The sequence below is a fragment of the Myripristis murdjan genome, chromosome 1 (assembly GCF_902150065.1).
Source record: "Myripristis murdjan chromosome 1, fMyrMur1.1, whole genome shotgun sequence".
Taxonomy (NCBI): Eukaryota; Metazoa; Chordata; class Actinopteri; order Holocentriformes; family Holocentridae; genus Myripristis; species Myripristis murdjan.
The window spans coordinates 35,082,313-35,100,671 of NC_043980.1; the positions used below are offsets into that span (position 1 = coordinate 35,082,313).

An 18,359-nucleotide genomic window follows, 5' to 3' on the forward strand; every position below is an offset into this window, starting at 1 on the left:
TGGTTGGGGATGGTTGTCTCACTGCTCTGGGGGTTGGTTGTCACACGTGTGACAGCCCAGCTAAGGACTTCGATGTTAATTACAGAACATTAGCTCGTTTCTTGTTACTTGTTAGCTGTTTGTGTTTTATCCCAAGTTAGGTTAGGCAACTTCTGGTCATATTTTTCGATGGGGAAATCAGTTCAGAAAGACATTCAGCATGGCAAACATGTTGTAGTCCATATATTCTCAGATGTTTTCAATTATACACACACGCGCGCGCATTAATGTTGATGTTATGCATGAAATGTTTATGTTTTTAATAAAGGCTAGATTTTTTTAGCACTGTAAATTCCTTAATTTCACCTCTTATTACAGAGGACAACTCAAAAAAATAATCACCTTGTTCAAATTCATGTTTTAAAGACAAGGGGCATTGATGAGTACTATTACTATTCATTTTAAAACATATTTGGTGTTTCTAGCTTAAAAAAATAAAAAGTTACTTGTTATTTTAAATCACTTTTTTTTTGTGTCTCTGATGGTTAATTGCCGCTTATTTTAAGCCAAGATCTTAAGCTTCCATTTAATGTAGGAATGACTATTGAAATATGTTCAGATGATGAGCAATTCACACAAGAGTAAAAAGTGTGACCGGGGTCCCCTACTTTGTTTTATCCATGTTAAGAGCGATTTGCAAACAGCATCCGAAAATCCCATTAATTGATGCTATATGCCAAAAATAATCCAAAAACTGTCAGGAGTGGATGTGGTGGTTGGACCCAAATGCAGAAACACACAGGCATGAAGCTCAGCATACAACAAAATATTTAATAAACTCACAGGAATCATAGGAAATGCAGGGAACACATGACAGGAAAGGCAATGACTGGACAAGGAACAGAACTGAAAACAGGGCCGTATTCGACGTAGACGTACCGGTACACAGGAGTCATTGCAACATTTTGTGAGCAATGAATCTAAAAATCCAGGCCATCACAAAATTAAAAAATGCAAAAAAAGAGACTATTGAGCACAGAGAGTCCTATGAGGACGAGCATACTACCTGTGTGTTAATCAGTGGCAAGCCTCTGGCTAAGAGGGTCAAATGTTTTCGTGAATGATGTGATGCAGAATGTTTACGTAATGCTTTTATCTGAATTTGCACAATTAGACAATACACAATGAGAGAAGCAATCAGAGAAGCAGAGAAAAGGGGAAGTGAAAAATAGTGAAAAATGTTTTGCTGAGAACATTTCTGTGAGATCAACCGCAGCCTCTCTGCAGACACGCCCTGTATTTAAGGCACTCAGGAAGCATTGCCGACACACAGCTCATACGGTTTCACATGTGCCACTTCCTCCTGCCCTGAGAGGACTGACGGGATGCAAGATGGGTCACCTTGCTCTGTTCACTTACGTGGTGGCTGCCGGTAAGCTCAGATATTCGCTACATTTCAAATTATCATTGAACAAAAAAAAAATAATAATAATTAAATAATAATAATAATTAAATATGGCTCTGTAAATGGAAATAATTAGATGTGATTTATCTGTGGGAAGATAAAAGTGACAGTGGGCTTCTGTTTGAGTGTGAGATGGCTGACTTTTTTAAAACTGAAAAAACTAATCACACAGCAAATTAACAAAGGTTTTTTTTTTTTTTTTTTTTTTTTTTTTGCTGAATATGCAACAAGTTTGCAGTTTCAGATCTCCATCTCAGTTATCAGAAAATCTACATTGACTGTGGCCACATTAGAAAGCTGTTACTCTAATCCGCAAAAATGTGCCACATGCCAGACAGAGGTTCTGCGATGCTCCCTGTTCCTTTATACATTTCATAATCAGGAGCACAGCCTTATCTGCAAAACTTAATATTCATGCGTTAGATGAGGGCATGGCAAATCATGTCTTGTGTGGAAAAACAGCAAAAACTGCACTTTGTAAGAGTAATTCCATCTTGTCTTCATGTAAAGTCACAATATAAAACTGACAAGTGGCTATAACCTACAATGTTCATGCCACTTAAAAAGCCAGTTTTGCTGACGCGTTTAAAAACCTAACTGAACACCATTTTAAATTGTAGTTCTTACACATTCCACCTTAAATCTCACAGAGATACCTTGAGGGTTCCTGGTATCACTTTCCCAGGCAAAAAGGCGGTGTTATGCAAGTGATGCAGTGCAGCTGAAATGACATGAGCTTCTTCTTTTGCACAGATAGATAGATATGCCTTCTTGATATTTTTTCTTTATTTGAATTTTATTTATACCTTCACAAGTATTTCTAGAACTTGACACATTAATTGAAGAGATTAGTGTGTAGCTGATCCTGAATAATTCTATTTATAGCACAACTTAGAAAACATCAAAAAGCAACTGTAGCATTGCTGATTTGGTAGTGCCAGCTTGCCTTGAGAAAATAAAATATTCAAATTATTTTAAGACTCATAAATTCTGTTTTTCTATTCATTGTTATTTTAAATTAGACACAATGATGCCTTTGATTACATCAATTAAGCACATGGTGATATCTTGTGACACGTTGCAGTCACCTCCGGATGTTTGGCGTTCAACATTGACACGGTCAACACCGACATCTACCCAGGCGAGCCCGAGGATTTCTTTGGATACAAAGTTCTTCAGTTCATGTTTGGAGAGGACAAAGGGTAAGTGAACGCAACTTGGAATGTAAAGTAGTTCAAAACAAGAGAAATGTTCATGAATATTTATCATTTCAGAATGTGTCAAATACATTTGCATTGACGTCTGTGAATGTCTGATGAACCAAAGGGGAAGAAGTTGCACAGGTCATTTCAGTCTGAGTGTATTCTAGATTCAGACTTGAGCGCAGCCTTGTCTGTGACTGTGTAGTTTTTTGGGGGGGGGTTTTTTTCATCATTGTGGTGTGTATGTGTGTGTGTGTGTGTGTGTTTTAATGCAATCACTTCTCACAAACAGATAAACATCTGTGAATGCAGCTGCACTCGAATGCCTTTTTTTTTTGTGTGTTAACTGCTATATTCAGTCAGACTGAAAAACCTGTGCTTTTTTTCCACTTGTTCATGAAATATCATGTGCGATGTACAAATCCTCTCCTGCGTGCTGAAAACTTAAAAGTCGCTGTTTGAATGTTTGTGGATAGATTCAAACATTGTTCATATAATTCATACATATTTTATACACATTTACTATATAGCAGATTTATAAAGGCACCTTTTTTGCACTTTTCTCACTTTTGCAAAAACAGCAATGCAGCAGTTAGTCTCAAAACATTTGTGAACATTTGTCTATGAGCTCTGGTTTACCTTTTAAGTGATCATTTTGGGGATAAAATTTCCCCCAAATTTTGATATCCATTTGACATGATGGGGGAGAGTTCTGCTTTATCAATCAGAGAGTTGAGTGAAAAATTGACCTGTGGTTTATCTTGTTATTACACACATCACATCATGTGCAAGACGCAGACTCTGCAAACACAATGCAAGTCCTAATCCAAACAGCAAAACGTATTTCCTTGTTCTCAAATACATGAAATTGTGCCCAGTTTAACATATTATACATGCCTAATACCTTGTTACCCCTTGGCTGCCCCATCTACAGTGTGCTAGTCACTGCACCCCTGAAGCAAAATGGATCCGGGGCAATCTGCAGATATGATGAAAGCCAAAAATCCCGCTGCTTCGTCCCTGAAGGTAGATAAACATGATCTGTTTTGCAAATTAACCTGTTGTCCCCCACCAATAGTGCATTCAACCCCCAGCTTTTAGAGCTTTCCATTCACTTAAAGGACCATACAAGTGGTATGGTGCGTTAACCTGGCATGAGACGAACAGATACATTAATGAATGAAACTCAGAAGGGCTAATCCCTCTGGTCCAGAATCTGTAATAAAGAGCAGCAGCAGGAGTGTGAGCATGTCAGCAGCCACACGCTGAGTCAGAGGACACACCGCAAAGTCCTCTTCTTCAAAAACTGCAACTGCAGAGGGTGTGGCCAACTCAGCGTGAGAAATAATTATGTTGCTGCCGTGTTACACTGGGAAGTTCTGTCACTCTTGACTGAATGTCCTGAAAAGTCAATCAGGTGTTGAAAAACCTACTGAGAGTTTTGTGATGATGTGTGAAACTGGAGATTATGAGCTTTTTTTTGTGATTTCCCACGTCCCCTTTGGCCAAGGGGTGCAGAAAGTTAGTTACTTCTTCTTTGGCCCATGACCGATCTGAGCATCTTTTGGAAGTTATGCCGCTATGTAACAAAAACAGATTCCAACAACATAGACAATGGCAGGAAAACAAAATATAAACTAAGGAAATGGTGTAAATGTAAGAAACATGCTCATTATATTTGTATGTTCAGTACTAATGGTGTGCTACTGTCACAGACATTTCCATCTCAGGCAGAACGCTCCCACTCAAGCACTTTGGACTGTCCATAGCTGAGGACTCAACGCGCTCCCAGTTCACTGTAAGAGCAGCAGCGAGCTGAATCTATTTCATACTGCCTAACTGAAAACCCAGTTACCCCTGTGCCATCACTGCAATGATCTGTGAGAGACAAATGAGCCTAATCTGTGAAATCTACATGATGTTTCTAATTTAGGTGTGCAGCCCGAGTCTGGTGCATGAATGTTATCAGAACTCGTTTCTGCATGGTGCATGCTTCAATTTTGACAATCAGCTCCAGGAAATCTTTAACTTCACCCCTGCATTCGAAAGTAAGATATTCAGAGACTGCTAATCTGTTTTTGACATCTAGCTGGAAATGCCGTTGTTGCTGCGGTATGTTGCAGTTGCAGTGTGTTTTTCGTGCTGTCACTACTAAATTTCTTTTCATGTTTTTATTCAGAATGTACAAAGAAAACTGTGGACCTTGCCTTTCTCTTTGATGGATCAGAAAGTATGGCAACCGAAGAATTTCAAGAAAACATAAACTTCATAGAGAGTATAATGCACGGCCTGAAGAACTCATCAATCAAGGTCAGTACACTACTGTGGCGTTAAATGGTTCATAGCATGTACTGTGTGGATTTGATCAATTTAAACTCAGCCATTGTTTTATTTATCTTCACAGTTTGCTGCAGCTCAGTTCTCCTCAAAAACCAGGAAAGTTTTTGACTTCAAAGACTATGAAGAGGGGCGTGCCTCGGATTTATTAAGGAACGTAAAACATATGAAGGACCTTACCAACACGCATGGGGCGCTACATTTTGTGCTGTGAGTTGAGAAAAGTCATTTGGTGGTTACTGAGACACACAGCAGCTGATTTGAAAGGAAAACCCAAAATAGCTCATAACTGCAAAATGGCTATTGTTGGTGTACATCAAATTTCTGGGCCGATATTGTTGTTTGGTGATGTGTTATTACTATTCCCATGGTGGATCTCCAACGTAGGCCCTGTTTCCGCCCTGCATTAGCATCCCTCCTGCGTGATCCGATCACAGGCTGACACCTGTGTACAGGCAGAAACAGCAGCAATGCATCCTCAATACATCTTGAGATCTGATTGCTCAGGCCACATTCGGACGTGGCCTGGGACGCTTTTGTCTTTTTAATTCAATTCAGCCGCAAGACCTGTAAGCTGAACCCAAACGTGTTGACTATGGACCCGTGGATTCAAGCCTATGTCTTAAAATAGAGCGGCATCAACTTAAGTACTGAGTGGGAATATGAGGGTTTAGGTCAGGGGGGAGTTATGTTTTCAATCAATAGTGGACCTGTGAAGCCCTTTTACACTGTGACTGTGAAGAAGGGCTCTAAATACACTGGAACTTAAACTTGGGACTACACAAGTTCACAGAATGAATGGAATGAATGGATAGCATGACAGAGGTTACTTGCACTTATTTTTTTCCAGGGATAACATCCTTGAAGACCCAGCAGCCGGAGCCTCTCATGATGCGACCAAAGTTGTGGTAATAATCACAGATGGGGATCCCAGTGATAAAGACAGAAGAGGCATTATTGCAAAGTATGACAGTAAAAACATCATTCGATTCGTCATTGGGGTAAGTCGTGATCTGGGAGAAGATGCTACTTATTGTATTGTTTTTAAGATCGTCTCTCATTGCTGGCCTTGCTTTTGATCGGGGACAGGCAAACCTAGAACACTGGAGTAGTTTCCCACAGATTTTGCCAGAGTAAAATCAAAAGTATGGCTCTGTTTTAGAGTTCATCTGCTAGTATTTAGTATTTTCTTAGCAATGTGTCGGTTTTTTTCAGCACATGTACTGCTTGAAAAACACACAACAACTTCATGAATTAGGAGGCACTGATCTGAGTCCATTTTCTGCTGCTTTCTTGCCAATGTGAGGCTTCAAGGTACTTCATGATCTCTCTGTTTTCAGGTCAAAAATGTGACTCTGGACAAACTTAAGACCATTGCCTCACATCCAAAAGACACCAACACATTAAAAATTTCAAACTACAGCGGACTCACAGACATCCTGGGAAACTTTGAGAAAAAGATCTTTAACATAGAAGGTGATGATGAATTGTTTATTTTGTCCTCTGCAAACATGAGTATCGTTCCATTTATTTTTCCTAGTATGCCCCTGCAGCGCTAACTTGGTCTGTCCTGCATTTAGGCTCCAAAGCAGCTTTGGCTGACAACCTCGTTAATGAAATGTCTCAGAGTGGGTTCAGTGCCGCCTACCACAAGGTGAGTTAATCAACCTGAGGTCGTTTTATCACATTTAGCATACACACATACCTGTAGAATGGATCACTGCACAGCATCTGACTGAATTATTCCTTGTGCTATTACACTGTAGGGGGAGTGACTATTTACAGATCAACGTTCACTGTGCGTTCATGATTCAGTTGGTTGTTATTAGTAAAATGACTCAATGAATCCCACTTGGGCTGTCAGGCAGGGACAAGGCAACAGCTTCATAAAAGCTAAGCGTTCATTAGGCTACGATCTGGATCCAAAGCAGCAAGCCGCTTTTGGGCTACGCACAATATCTTGAGGGCCATAAATGGCTGCATACAATAAAGGAGCATACGGTAATATATTTTCTTCTCGGTTTAGCCTGCGGTGTTTGGGTTTCAGTTTATTTTGTAGCGAGAGGAAAGCCTTACCATTTCCAATGTTTTATCTTATTTGAAAAAAGAAAAATAATTCAGAGATCTGATAACAATATATGTAATCAACAAATATTCTGTCAAAGTGCTGCATTTCAGTACGTATTCTATACTGAACTTTTTTTTTTTTTGTAACGATTCAGTTTTTACACTCCTACTATTAAGCTGTTTTTTAATGATTTTTTTGCATGACATTTTTGCTGTCTTAATGCAACAACCAAGCCGCGTTGAGTACAGCTCATCAAGTCAGAGTAGACAGCGTGCCTACACGACACCCCTCCTCTATGTTCCTGATCAGACCTCCGGTGGTTTACACTGCCCTGCGTCACAGCTGTGTCTCTCCGCAGGGCACCTTGGTCCTGGGGTCAGTGGGCTCAAACTCCTGGAGTGGTGCTCTCCATGAGTTTCAAAGCCCCTCATCTGTGAGGCAAATTCAGGATGCAAACTTAACTGCTGACTCTTACGCAGGTAATGAACTCAATCTGTTTATCTCTCAATCTGTTTATGTACGTACTGTAGGAGGTCATAATCTGTGTGCTTGTGTATTGTTTAACTGTTGTCTTAAAGAATCATTCCAGTGATTTTGCATGTTTAGCATAATATCTACAAAACATATAGACTTCACGTTCCTGCTAATCTTTTCCCAAAGCAAGCTGTCATATTTAGAACTTTGATATCATTTTGCCAACCTTTTATAAGTTCAAACTTTCTTCACACCAAATTCCATCACTGTAATAAAGTCGTCCACATTAATTTTCCCAAAAGCAGCAGCACTGATGTGTTTTGGGCAGAATGACACAGTCCCTCCGCTGGAAAATAGTCCCAAGGAAACATTTGCTTTACACAGCCAATCTTCAGTTCTGTGGTTTGTGAATGGTGACGACTTTGTTAGCCACAGAAGCAGAACATTATAAGGTGGGTTTTTCAACCCTAAATTCAAATTTGAACATCAAGGGATTTTGCTTATATTTCAGAAAATCTTAAGTACCCCTGCATGATTTGCAAAATGTTTTGTTGCAATATAAAATGTGGGTGAACTGTGATAAACAGGCCAAACATTTTAAATCACTGGCATGATCCTTTACGATATAATCAGACACTTGACTTTTCTTGAAATAAATGGAAACAGTAAAAAGTTAAAAGTTTAGAGATGCGGTAAAGGAACACTTTAAATTTGACATTTCCCACCATCAGTGAAGTGTATGTGACTGATTTTGCTTATGCAGGATACTCCATTTCAACCGGAGAGTGGAATAATATATCTTTATATTTCACTGGTGCACCAAGATATAACCACACAGGAGAGGTCATATTTTTCAGTCAAGCAGATAAGAACTGGACTACAGAGGAAAGATTAAATGGGGAACAGGTTAGTAAATGGATTAAGGATTTTTTTTTTTTTTTTTTTTAAATATCTGTTTCAAACTGCTTTCTTTCTTTAACAGAAATCACCTTATGTGTGGCCTTTATGTGTGGCATTTAAATAAATAAATAAATAAATACACTGTCAAAATTGCAGTACACTGATATTGATACCAGTGTGTTAGCTCTATCTTATGGTACAGGAAGTGTTAGTGCAAGTGTTCCAGAAAATTAAAACCTGAGGGTTGTGCGTACTGTAAAAGCAAACATGTAGCAAAGGCTGATAGACCCTGCCAGTTTCCTCAGCGGCAGTCTGATTTGTTAACAGGAATTGTGCCGTTTCGAAATGAATGTACTACAGATTTCATAATGTCATACTGCAAGACAAGCAAGACAGGGCACTCTTGTGTTTGAAAGTTAAAACTTGTGGCTTCTGAGCGGAAACCAGGGTACTTCCTTGCCTCATATTTTGGCACCTTTGCTGCTTGCAGGAAGATATTTATTTGAGACAACAACACAAGAAAGCCAAGACAGTCCTTTATGTAGAAAACTTAGTCAGTATGGCTTCCTCCAAAGAATTTCAGGAGAAATTATTACGAAAGTACACTCTGGTATTTAGCTTCCTCTTTTGTATTTGACACATTTCCAGATTGGTTCCTACTTTGGAGCAGAGCTGTGCGCTGTAGATGTCGACTCCGACGGCAACACAGATTTCCTACTGGTGGGCGCACCGCTGTTTCACCACTCTCAAGATAAGAGAGAGGGACTGATCAGCATCTACAAACTGACTCATGAGGTAGACTGAGGCCGACACACTCACCATGTCACTAGATGACCTTTCTATCACAGCTTCTTGGCCTGTGCCCTTTTTTATGCTGTGATTTGCTGGGGAAACAACGTCTCAGCTGATGAGAGAAATACAATTGACAAATGGATCAAAGAGGCTGGTGCCACAGTCGGGAGCTCGCTTGACTCACTGGGTGCAGTGATGAAGGCCAGAACTAAGAGAGGGGTTTTGGCTATTTTGGATCATATGATGGCATATTCGACCATGGGGCGGGGGGTTCATATTCTAAGAAAAAAATTTGGATGTTCTCTGAGATTAAAGTGGTAAATTTATGAGGAAAAAACTCACAAATTTATGACAAAAGGACAACAAATATAGTTTTCCCAATTCCAAAAATCTTTGACCCTATCAGTCCTTTAGACTCAAGAAGATGGCAAAACAGAGCCCAGGTTGAAAAACACTGGGATTATCCTTTAAGTATGCCTTTGTTAACTAATCTTCTCATTTCCCGCAGCTGAAACTGAAGAGCGCAATGAATGTCTCTGTGCCGTCTCGGGGCAGATTTGGGACCACCATCACTTCTGTTGCAGATCTAAATGGAGACGGTCTCCGAGATGTAGCCGTCGGTGCACCACTGGAGGATAATAAAAAGGGGGCTGTGTACATTTACCTTGGTGACAAACACACAGGAATACGCAGCAATTACAGCCAGGTGAGACAGTGTTCAGGAAGATGCAGGCTCTATTTCTGTCAGTGAGGCATCACAGTGAGGCTTTCAATGTCTGTGTTCAAGGAGAGCTGCAGGGTGGCTGGCTGGTTACATCTGCAGGGGAAGCACTCTGTAAAATCTGCACTAAAACCCACCTCACCCTTCCACCAGAAGCTACTTCCCCCTGCTGCAAAATAATGGAACTGGAAGGGGCTTCAATAGAGTTTTGGTCATAAATATGCCAACAGGAGAGTCAAAAATAGACAAACCAAAAGATAATGAGTATTGGCAACTTCAATCCCCAAATACTGGCCATTAGCCTTCCAAACCCACATCAGCCGAACCGTCACCATGACAACAGGCATTTCTATTTTCCTTAACGTTTCTGAAGAGCACCTTCCTATATTGCAGAACTTTGTCAAATTGTTACCAAATGTCTGTGCAAAGTTTACAGTGTCAAAACTGGCATTTCAGAGAATCATCGGAAAGAAAATAGACTTTGGGCTGCAGCTCTTTGGCCAGGCAATCGATGGAAACGTCGATCTTGATGGCGATGGACTCACAGACATTGCGATTGGATCAAAGGGAAAAGTCGTCATTTTGAGGTATACTTACTAGTTTATTAAAGTAGGTAAATTATTAGGTAGCTAGTATAAGATCAGATTTATGTGACACAAATACTGCACTGTGCTATCAACATAAAAAAGAACATATTGTCATTTCCAATACCATGCCAGGTGGCACAGGGGCTTACGATCTAGAAACTAATTTTGTCTTCCAGGTCCAGGCCTGTCTTTAATGTCTCGGCTTATATGAGCTTTGAACCGGCTGAGATAAGCACTGACAAAATTGACTGCCCAGATACCACAGACACGTCTCTACTCATGGTTACTTTAACCGTCTGCTTCAACCTGACCGAGACGACCTCGAGACCAGCAGGTAGGGGCTCAGCCTGCTGTCGTGCTTCATGGTTAGTTGCCAGCTGCAGATACCGCCCTTTAACCGAGACCTCTTCTCGTACGGTTTCTCAGAGACACCAGAACCTGGACTGAACATCTCATACGTCCTTAATGTGGATTCGATGAGGCAAACAAAACGAGGTTTCTTCAGGGAACATGACAAAAGAGCTAGTCATCTTAAAGTTTCCCAGAAGCTGTCTGATTCAGTGACCTGCATCAACCACCCTGTCTACATGCCGGTAAGGGATTTCTTAACAGGACAAATCCACCCTCAGATGCTCTTACAGCTGATATCGTATCAGTCTGGGATGTTTGCTACATTTCAGGAGTTGCTTTGTGATGACATGTTCTAATTTAGTTTTTTATGTACCCATTGTTCTTCTGTCAACTTAATCTACTTTTACTTGGGTTACTGATTCCCTGTTTGTCCCCAAAAGACTTTGGGCAGCCCCAAGAGCATGGGGTTCTCTGGGCTGTAGATGTACAGGTAGAGCAATAGCGTGGTAAGCTCTACCAGTTTAGAAAAACATTTAAAAAAAAAAACTTTGTGCTTAGTTCACTTTCTATGAATGAAATAAATTAGAAATAGAAAGCCTTTATTGTCAGTGTGCGAATACAACAAAACAGGAGCGCTACTCCTGATCACTGAAATTAATAATAAGACAATTTAAAGACAGACAACATGTAAATAAAGATGAAACTAAAATAAATACTTTAAAAACAGAATGGATATTGCACTGTAAAAATGTAGTGAATTAAAAGTTAAAAGTGGCCCAGCAGATGACGGTGTTTTTCTAAAGTGTATGTCCAGTGCTGGAGTTAGGAGAGAGCTGCAAAAATGCAAGCAGCGGCTACTTGTGACTGCATTCTGGTTTATTGACACTGCTGTCAGAAGACAAAAACAGGGATATCTGCCATTTCTATGATGGCTTTGTGTGTTACATGATTTCACATTGAACACTGGCACAAAACGGTTGGTCTAGAAAAAGATACCGATGGACTGACCAAATTCTTCAATATGCTGTTTATATTTTAAGGGGGACAAAATCTATAATTCACCAGTTATATGCAGAAAATATGAAAGATACAACACAAAAGTTGTAGTTCAAAATGTGAGCTTTGGGGCATTGAACTAAAGTTCTCCTCTGTACTATACACTTGTTGAATTTCTGTGCCGAAACAAGACGAGGTAAAAACCTGGTATTATGTGGCTGGGCTGCAACAGCATTTGGAGAGCATCTGTTTTGACCTCAGCAGCTGCACTGGACAGCAGATTTCAAATCATAACATCTTTATCTAGTCGCGCTCCCTGTGTCCCGTGAGCGCTTTCTCAATGTGTTGAAACAGATGCACGTACCCTTGTCCTAAAGTGGAATGTGAAATTCTTATTCCCACCTGTCAAGTTTCTTATCAGAAATTTAGTTTGCATAATTAGCATACTGCAGTATGACTCAGCTTTGGTACAACATATCAATTAATCAAGTTAGGCTTACTGCCTCAATACTGCTGGAGGAATATGCAGATGATCTTTTTCCCCTTTTTACAGAAATGTGTGACAGATACTTTATCACCCATCAGCATCAGGCTGAAATTTGAGGAAGAACAAAGTGCGACCCAGGCTGCCTTCCTGAATGTGGACAGTGTCACACAGGCTGTTGCCGAGGTACGTTCAGTAGCCAAGGTAGCAAGATGTAAATAGATAAGAGCACCAATACTGACTTGCTTTGGATTATTAAATACAAAATGAACAGAGACGATCGTGTTTGTCTCACAGGTGCCTTTTGAAAAGTACTGCACAAAAAACGACACCTGTATCGCGGAGCTTGATGTGAATTTTGAATTCAGGTATGTAAATCTGTCAAATATGCTGACCTCCCATAACCTCAAGATCATAATAATTAAGCTGTATGTGCAGATGTAATGGAAAAGCTTGATTTCTTTCAGCACCCCAACGTTACTGGTGGTGGACCAGGACTACTTTAATGTCACCGTGGTGTTGCTGAATCGAGGCGATGACTCGTACAACACCAGCTTGACATTCCACTATCCTCCAGGCCTCTCCTTCTCCATGATGACATTTGTGACGGTGACATGCAAAAAACATTTAATTGTCTCACACAACCGAAGCATCGAAACCGAGACTATTTGATTGTTGATTTTGACTACACTGATTTTATAGTAGGAAAAAAATGTTGCACTGTTGCACACAAAATGCTACAGTATGCACATAAAACATGCTCTAGCTATATAAATAGAGTGCAAATAGATATATACCATGGCCTGACCTGAATTATTCTAGCAAAAATCATATTCTAGTGAAAGCAATGTATTTTACCCAGTATTTTACCCTAATCTAGCAATGCTGATTTTGACCATGCTGATTTTATAGCCGGAAAAAAATGTTCAGGAAATTAAGGATAATTAAGCCAGGAAACAACACAGCACTTCATCTTTAGCCCCCCTAATGCTGTCTCCTCTAATTTGCCTTTGCATTTTCTCAAAACTTAATTATATAAAAGCACAAGCAAGTTGAAGCAAACATTTCAACTAAGATTTGACCGATTTCACCAGGGAACAAGGTCGGTGCTGCACTCCTGCAATGACCTAGAGGGCGTGCTGGACAAAACGGCGTGTGGTATCAGCCTCCCTGTCTACCGACACAATTCCACTGTGAGTCATGTTCTCAAATTAATGATGGGATCAAGTGGAGTTTCATAAATCCAAGCCAAATTTCCTGTGGATGTTTCTTTCTTCTATCTGAACCTTATCTAACATCATTATCATGGGCCTTTTTTTTTTTTTTTTTTTTTTTAAGGCAACATTTAAGACTTTATTCCGAATCATGAGCTCCCACGATTGGAACGAGACAATGTCGATGACCATTATTGGGCAAAGGTAGAGTGTTACACATTTCCCTTCTCATTATCGAAATAAAACAAAATGCAAACCCATGATTTCACTCTTAATATTTACAATATTAAATGCATTTCTTCTCTCTGATACAGCGATAATGGAAACTCGACCAGAGGCTCCTTGACCAAAAGCATCGATGTACAATTTCAAATTCATTTGGCAGTAACAGTGTAAGTTGCTTTAGTAAAATCATAGCATGCAATCCAAATAATACTTTTAATGCTTAAATAGCCATAGGCTATTCATTATCTTCATTTTCTTAAAAAACTATCAAATCTAATTGCAAATGGTGATTTTCTTGTATTCTTTGTAGGAATGAAGACTCCATCACCTACCTGAACTTTACACCTGAGGACAGTGGACCGAAAATACTATCCACTATATATGAGGTAAAGTTGTGTATTAACATCAAAAAGTCAAATATGGAAAAAGAATAGAAACACCAAACGGATTATAAAATGCAGCCAGAGTGTTTAGATGTGTTTGCCAATGTCAAGTTAATTTCTCTAAACTGACCATATATATCAATATCTTATCAATATCATGATATGAACCTAGATATCGTCTGGGATTTAGGTATTGTAATATTGTGATATGGCATAAGTGATGTCTTTTCCTGGTCCTAACAGCAGTATTACAGTAAAAAAAAATGCAATTTTTTGAACTTATGTGACTGTCCCAGCTGGTTTATTAATTGCCTCCACCTGCTTGGTCATCTTATCCAAATTACTAATGACTGACTGTCAGTCCTCCTTACAGTATCGTCACAAAATCGCTATCGAGCTATTTGGCCAAAGATATTGTGATATTGGATTTTGTCCAAAATCACCCAGCCCTAACTGAAACACTGTCTCGCCATTAAATTTCTGAAGCCCTTCCTTTCTCAACATGTCTCGAGGCTTCTTAAGAGAAGATTATAAGCAACAACTGGACTAACTGTCTCACACCATCTGTAGGTGAAGAACCTGGGTTTTAAAAGTGTGCCTGTTTATGTGACCCTGTACATCCCAACAAAACTGGAGCACAACTTTGAACTGAAGAACTATCAAGTCTCAAATTCACAGGTAACATTTTATCGGGCCAGACACCACTTTACATCTGCTGCCGTTGTTAATATATAAAATGACAAATCCTTGATAACTTTCTTTTCAAAGAAAAAAACTGAGTGCAAAGAAGTCAACGACGGCGAATCTGAGGTGAGTGGAACATATTTGTTATCGAAATATTCACACCTGAATATGCTGTAAAAGCAAACTGGAATGAGCGAGCACTGCCGCCGCCTGTGTTGCAGCTCTGCTCCTCGGACAAACACGGCTGCAAATCCATCATGTGTGAGTCATTCGTTCTGGACAAATATTCAACTTCGACATTTATTCTGACTGGGGAGGTGACCTTTAAGGACCTCAAGCAACACGCAGAGGTACGTCTCAAAAAAATAAAAATCACCTGTATTGGTTTAAAAGGCAATTAATTATTGCGAGTGTAAATGTGACGTTAACAGACGTGCTCTCACTTGGCAGAAAAATGGGCTGGTGAAACAATTCACTGGAGATGGAGCGGAAGTTCTGTTTCACAGCTCTCTAAAGGTTGGCTACGACAAAAAGCGCTATGTTCTGGCATCTAGTAAGAACAAGGTGGGTTGAATACGGCTGCAGTAACACCACAATAACATTACTCACTTTTGGTTTGCTTTGAAGTACATTTACAGCCTCATTTTATCGAGCGGTTGTCTTTATTTGACAGAATAAAGACCAATCTGCGAGTTTCCCCCAAATAAAGGTAAATGGTTTTAGTAGAATACAAAGGGTATGCTCAGTCTACAAGCAGACTCAAATAATAAAAACTATTGTATTAAGAAGAAATTTCAGATCAAAGTTCTGTTTCCCCCCCAACAGGGCGATGTTAAGGTTGAGTTCATTGTTTCCCCAAATGAACCACTGATCATTGGAACAGGAGTTTCAGGGGGACTCTTGCTTTTGATCATCATCATTGTAATCATGTTTAAGGTGAGTGTCAATTTTACAGTTTCCAGGCTCAAATGGTTTCATTACAAAATGCTACGTGTGCGTTTGGAGTGTTGGGCCGGGTTAGCTGGAGTGTCTGATGGTCTGGCACAGCCTATAAAAGTTTGGAAGAAGACAATTTGACGCAATCTGGCCAGAGACATCACATGAGAGATTGTTATTTTTCATGGATCATTCTCTGAATTCAAGAGTTTTAAAGTTGTATATTAAGCAACTGAGGAGTTAAATAATTTTGCTTTAATAAAAAAAATAAATAATAAACACATTTCTCTGTTGTGAATTGTATCTCCTGAAAAATGTATTCATTGCGTTTGGGAATTTTTTTTTTCTGTTGCGTCTGTGCTAAGATGGGGTGCTTCAAGAGGAAAACTGTCGAGTATTACCAAGAGCAAGAGGAAAAAGCGAATGATGACCTGGAGGACTCCGAGGGAGAGGCAGACGGCCAATCCCAGCCTGAAAACAAGCCTGACCAACCTGCAGAGGCAAAACCGCTTCTTAATGATGGTTTCGCTGCCACCAACAGCAGCCCGCCGAGCAACATGGAGGAGGAATCGGAAAAAACACAGTCTGCCACCACTCTGCCATCAGATCATTATGCTAACGTTATCTGAGGTCATTCTCAGGGAAGACACTTGCAAAAACTGGAACCTTGTTATTTCTTTCATAATGTATTGGTAATATTATTTAAGGGATGGTCCATCTCTAAAAGTCCATTCCAGTCATAAGCACTCACTTCCTTTACAGTAGAAACTTGCTTTCTGTTTTCATACAAGTACCACAGTGTCTGTAAGCACAACACCAGATCGACTTTTGACTCTTACAGCAATTGGTGGCCAGTTCTTTCTGGATGGAGAAAGTTGTCCTCACGTAATTTGTGCAGCATTATCCATGTCTCAGTGAGCCAGATTCCATTATTCAATGATGGAAAAAGGCCTGAGATCATTGTGCTAATGGAACAACTTCAGCAGGTTCTCCTTGTTCTCTGTGGACTGTGGAAATCATCCAGTGAGAAATGTCCAGTGCTCACAACACGGAGTGAAGCAGCGGAGGAGTTTATGTAAGAGCCAAGACCCATTAACCACAGCGTCAGTCTCTCTGGTCCACTCAGTGGTGGTCTGTGGAAATTCTCCGCTACAGCCTGTAACTATGTTGAGATTCTGCATGCTACCATTTGTAAGAAACCTCTAAAACTCGGACCAAAAACCTTCTATACCTGCTGGAGAAAACAGATTTTAGTGCACACAGTATTGTCTGCCAGGTTCAGGGTTTGGGGACATATAGAGGTTTATTGGGGACATATAGAGGTATATTAAGTACTTTAGTGGACATTTTTAACTTGATCGATCTGGAAAATACTGGCCACCATTTACTTCAGTTGTTGGGCAAAAAGTCGATACAGTGTCCTGCTAACAAACTCTGTTGGTTGTATGAAAACTGACAGCTTTCGTGTTAAGGAGATGAGTAATTGTTAAGTGAAATTTAGGTTTAAGGGTGAACTATTCCTTTAATGTGTTTGTTGGACACTTCCCAGCCTTTAATTGTAATTTTATTTTGCTGGACCGAACCACTTAGTATTACCTTATGCATACATATTTACACGACTAGATTAAACCTTACTGCTGCATAATCCTTAGTTATTTCTGCTTTCTTGTAATATATTGGTTAATCTTCTTTACAGTGTTTGATGAGAAAACTCTTGTATATACAGTTATTATAAAAAAAAAATGTAGCTAAAAGAGATGTGCAACCATTTGAATTAGAGGCTGAAATGTTTTTTGAGAATCCTGTGAGTAACAGGATGCTTGTGGGATTTCCGTGGGGTCGGAGTCAATGTGACTATTCATCACGTGACTGGGATGAGACGGGAAAAAAAAAAGTCAACTGGAGCAGGCCGGACAACTTTGTAATAGCAATATTTCCGTAAAACACGAACACAATTTTTAATATGAATAAAACTTTTCTTTATTTTGAAAATAATGCTGGTTGTTCTGTCATTTTTTTATTCTCTCGCGTCTGCGTGACGTGTGGGTACTGATGATATACAGACTACAGGGCCAATGTGGGCCAAGCCACTGGCCAAAGGGTGTGAACAGGTAGTTTGAGGGATGGTGACAACATCAGATCAAAATCATTACATTGGCTGATGAGTAGACTCGTCTGCAGGGCACCCCTTACCTGCTGATAAATGCTGTTGTTTAGTGCAGCAACATTTTATTTATTTTTGATTCATAAGTTTTCATAATTCATAATTGTTTTACAAGGTTGAGTTTTTTTTAGTTGACAAATTTTTTTATGCAGAGACAAAGTAGACAATAACAGCGTGAAATAAATATTAAATAAAAAAATAACAGTGTTAAATGAATGTTAAGTTCAACAATTTCATGTCTCATTTCCTCTTGTTATTAAAATATCTTTTATCAGATATTACAGATGATATTGGCATTATATATCGGCCGTCAGCCACCCTGCTCTCTAAATATCTGCATCGGCAACTGGAAAATCCATTACCACCACTATAGTTTAGTAAAGTTGTGAACGTTGGC

The 18,359-nt window shown here is 39.6% G+C and overlaps 1 protein-coding gene across 1 annotated transcript; it reads left to right on the plus strand.

The window, feature by feature from the left end:
• The first annotated feature begins 1,327 nt into the window (after positions 1 to 1,327).
• LOC115378061 (integrin alpha-M) lies at positions 1,328 to 17,814 on the plus strand. The gene is made up of 31 exons (XM_030078222.1): positions 1,328 to 1,411; positions 2,529 to 2,646; positions 3,581 to 3,672; positions 4,362 to 4,444; positions 4,580 to 4,694; positions 4,826 to 4,956; positions 5,051 to 5,193; positions 5,834 to 5,984; positions 6,324 to 6,459; positions 6,564 to 6,637; positions 7,410 to 7,530; positions 8,289 to 8,431; positions 9,074 to 9,220; positions 9,726 to 9,923; positions 10,395 to 10,525; positions 10,702 to 10,859; positions 10,952 to 11,118; positions 12,426 to 12,542; positions 12,654 to 12,724; positions 12,824 to 12,965; positions 13,451 to 13,549; positions 13,695 to 13,774; positions 13,885 to 13,962; positions 14,106 to 14,181; positions 14,749 to 14,856; positions 14,947 to 14,988; positions 15,084 to 15,212; positions 15,313 to 15,426; positions 15,536 to 15,571; positions 15,688 to 15,798; positions 16,164 to 17,814. The coding sequence occupies exons 1-31, from the start codon at positions 1,372 to 1,374 to the stop codon at positions 16,425 to 16,427; spliced, it is 3,615 nt and encodes a 1,204-aa protein (XP_029934082.1). The 5' UTR covers positions 1,328 to 1,371; the 3' UTR covers positions 16,428 to 17,814.
• Positions 17,815 to 18,359: the final 545 nt, after the last annotated feature.

Bases quoted from the DNA above. Each gene is read 5' to 3' on its own strand.
- LOC115378061 (XM_030078222.1), top strand. From the start codon at position 1,372: ATGGGTCACCTTGCTCTGTTCACTTACGTGGTGGCTGCCG. The intron at 2,647-3,580 runs GTAAGTGAACGC...CCCCATCTACAG, and splicing joins ATGTTTGGAGAGGACAAAGG to TGTGCTAGTCACTGCACCCC. The intron at 6,638-7,409 runs GTGAGTTAATCA...GTCTCTCCGCAG, and splicing joins TCAGTGCCGCCTACCACAAG to GGCACCTTGGTCCTGGGGTC.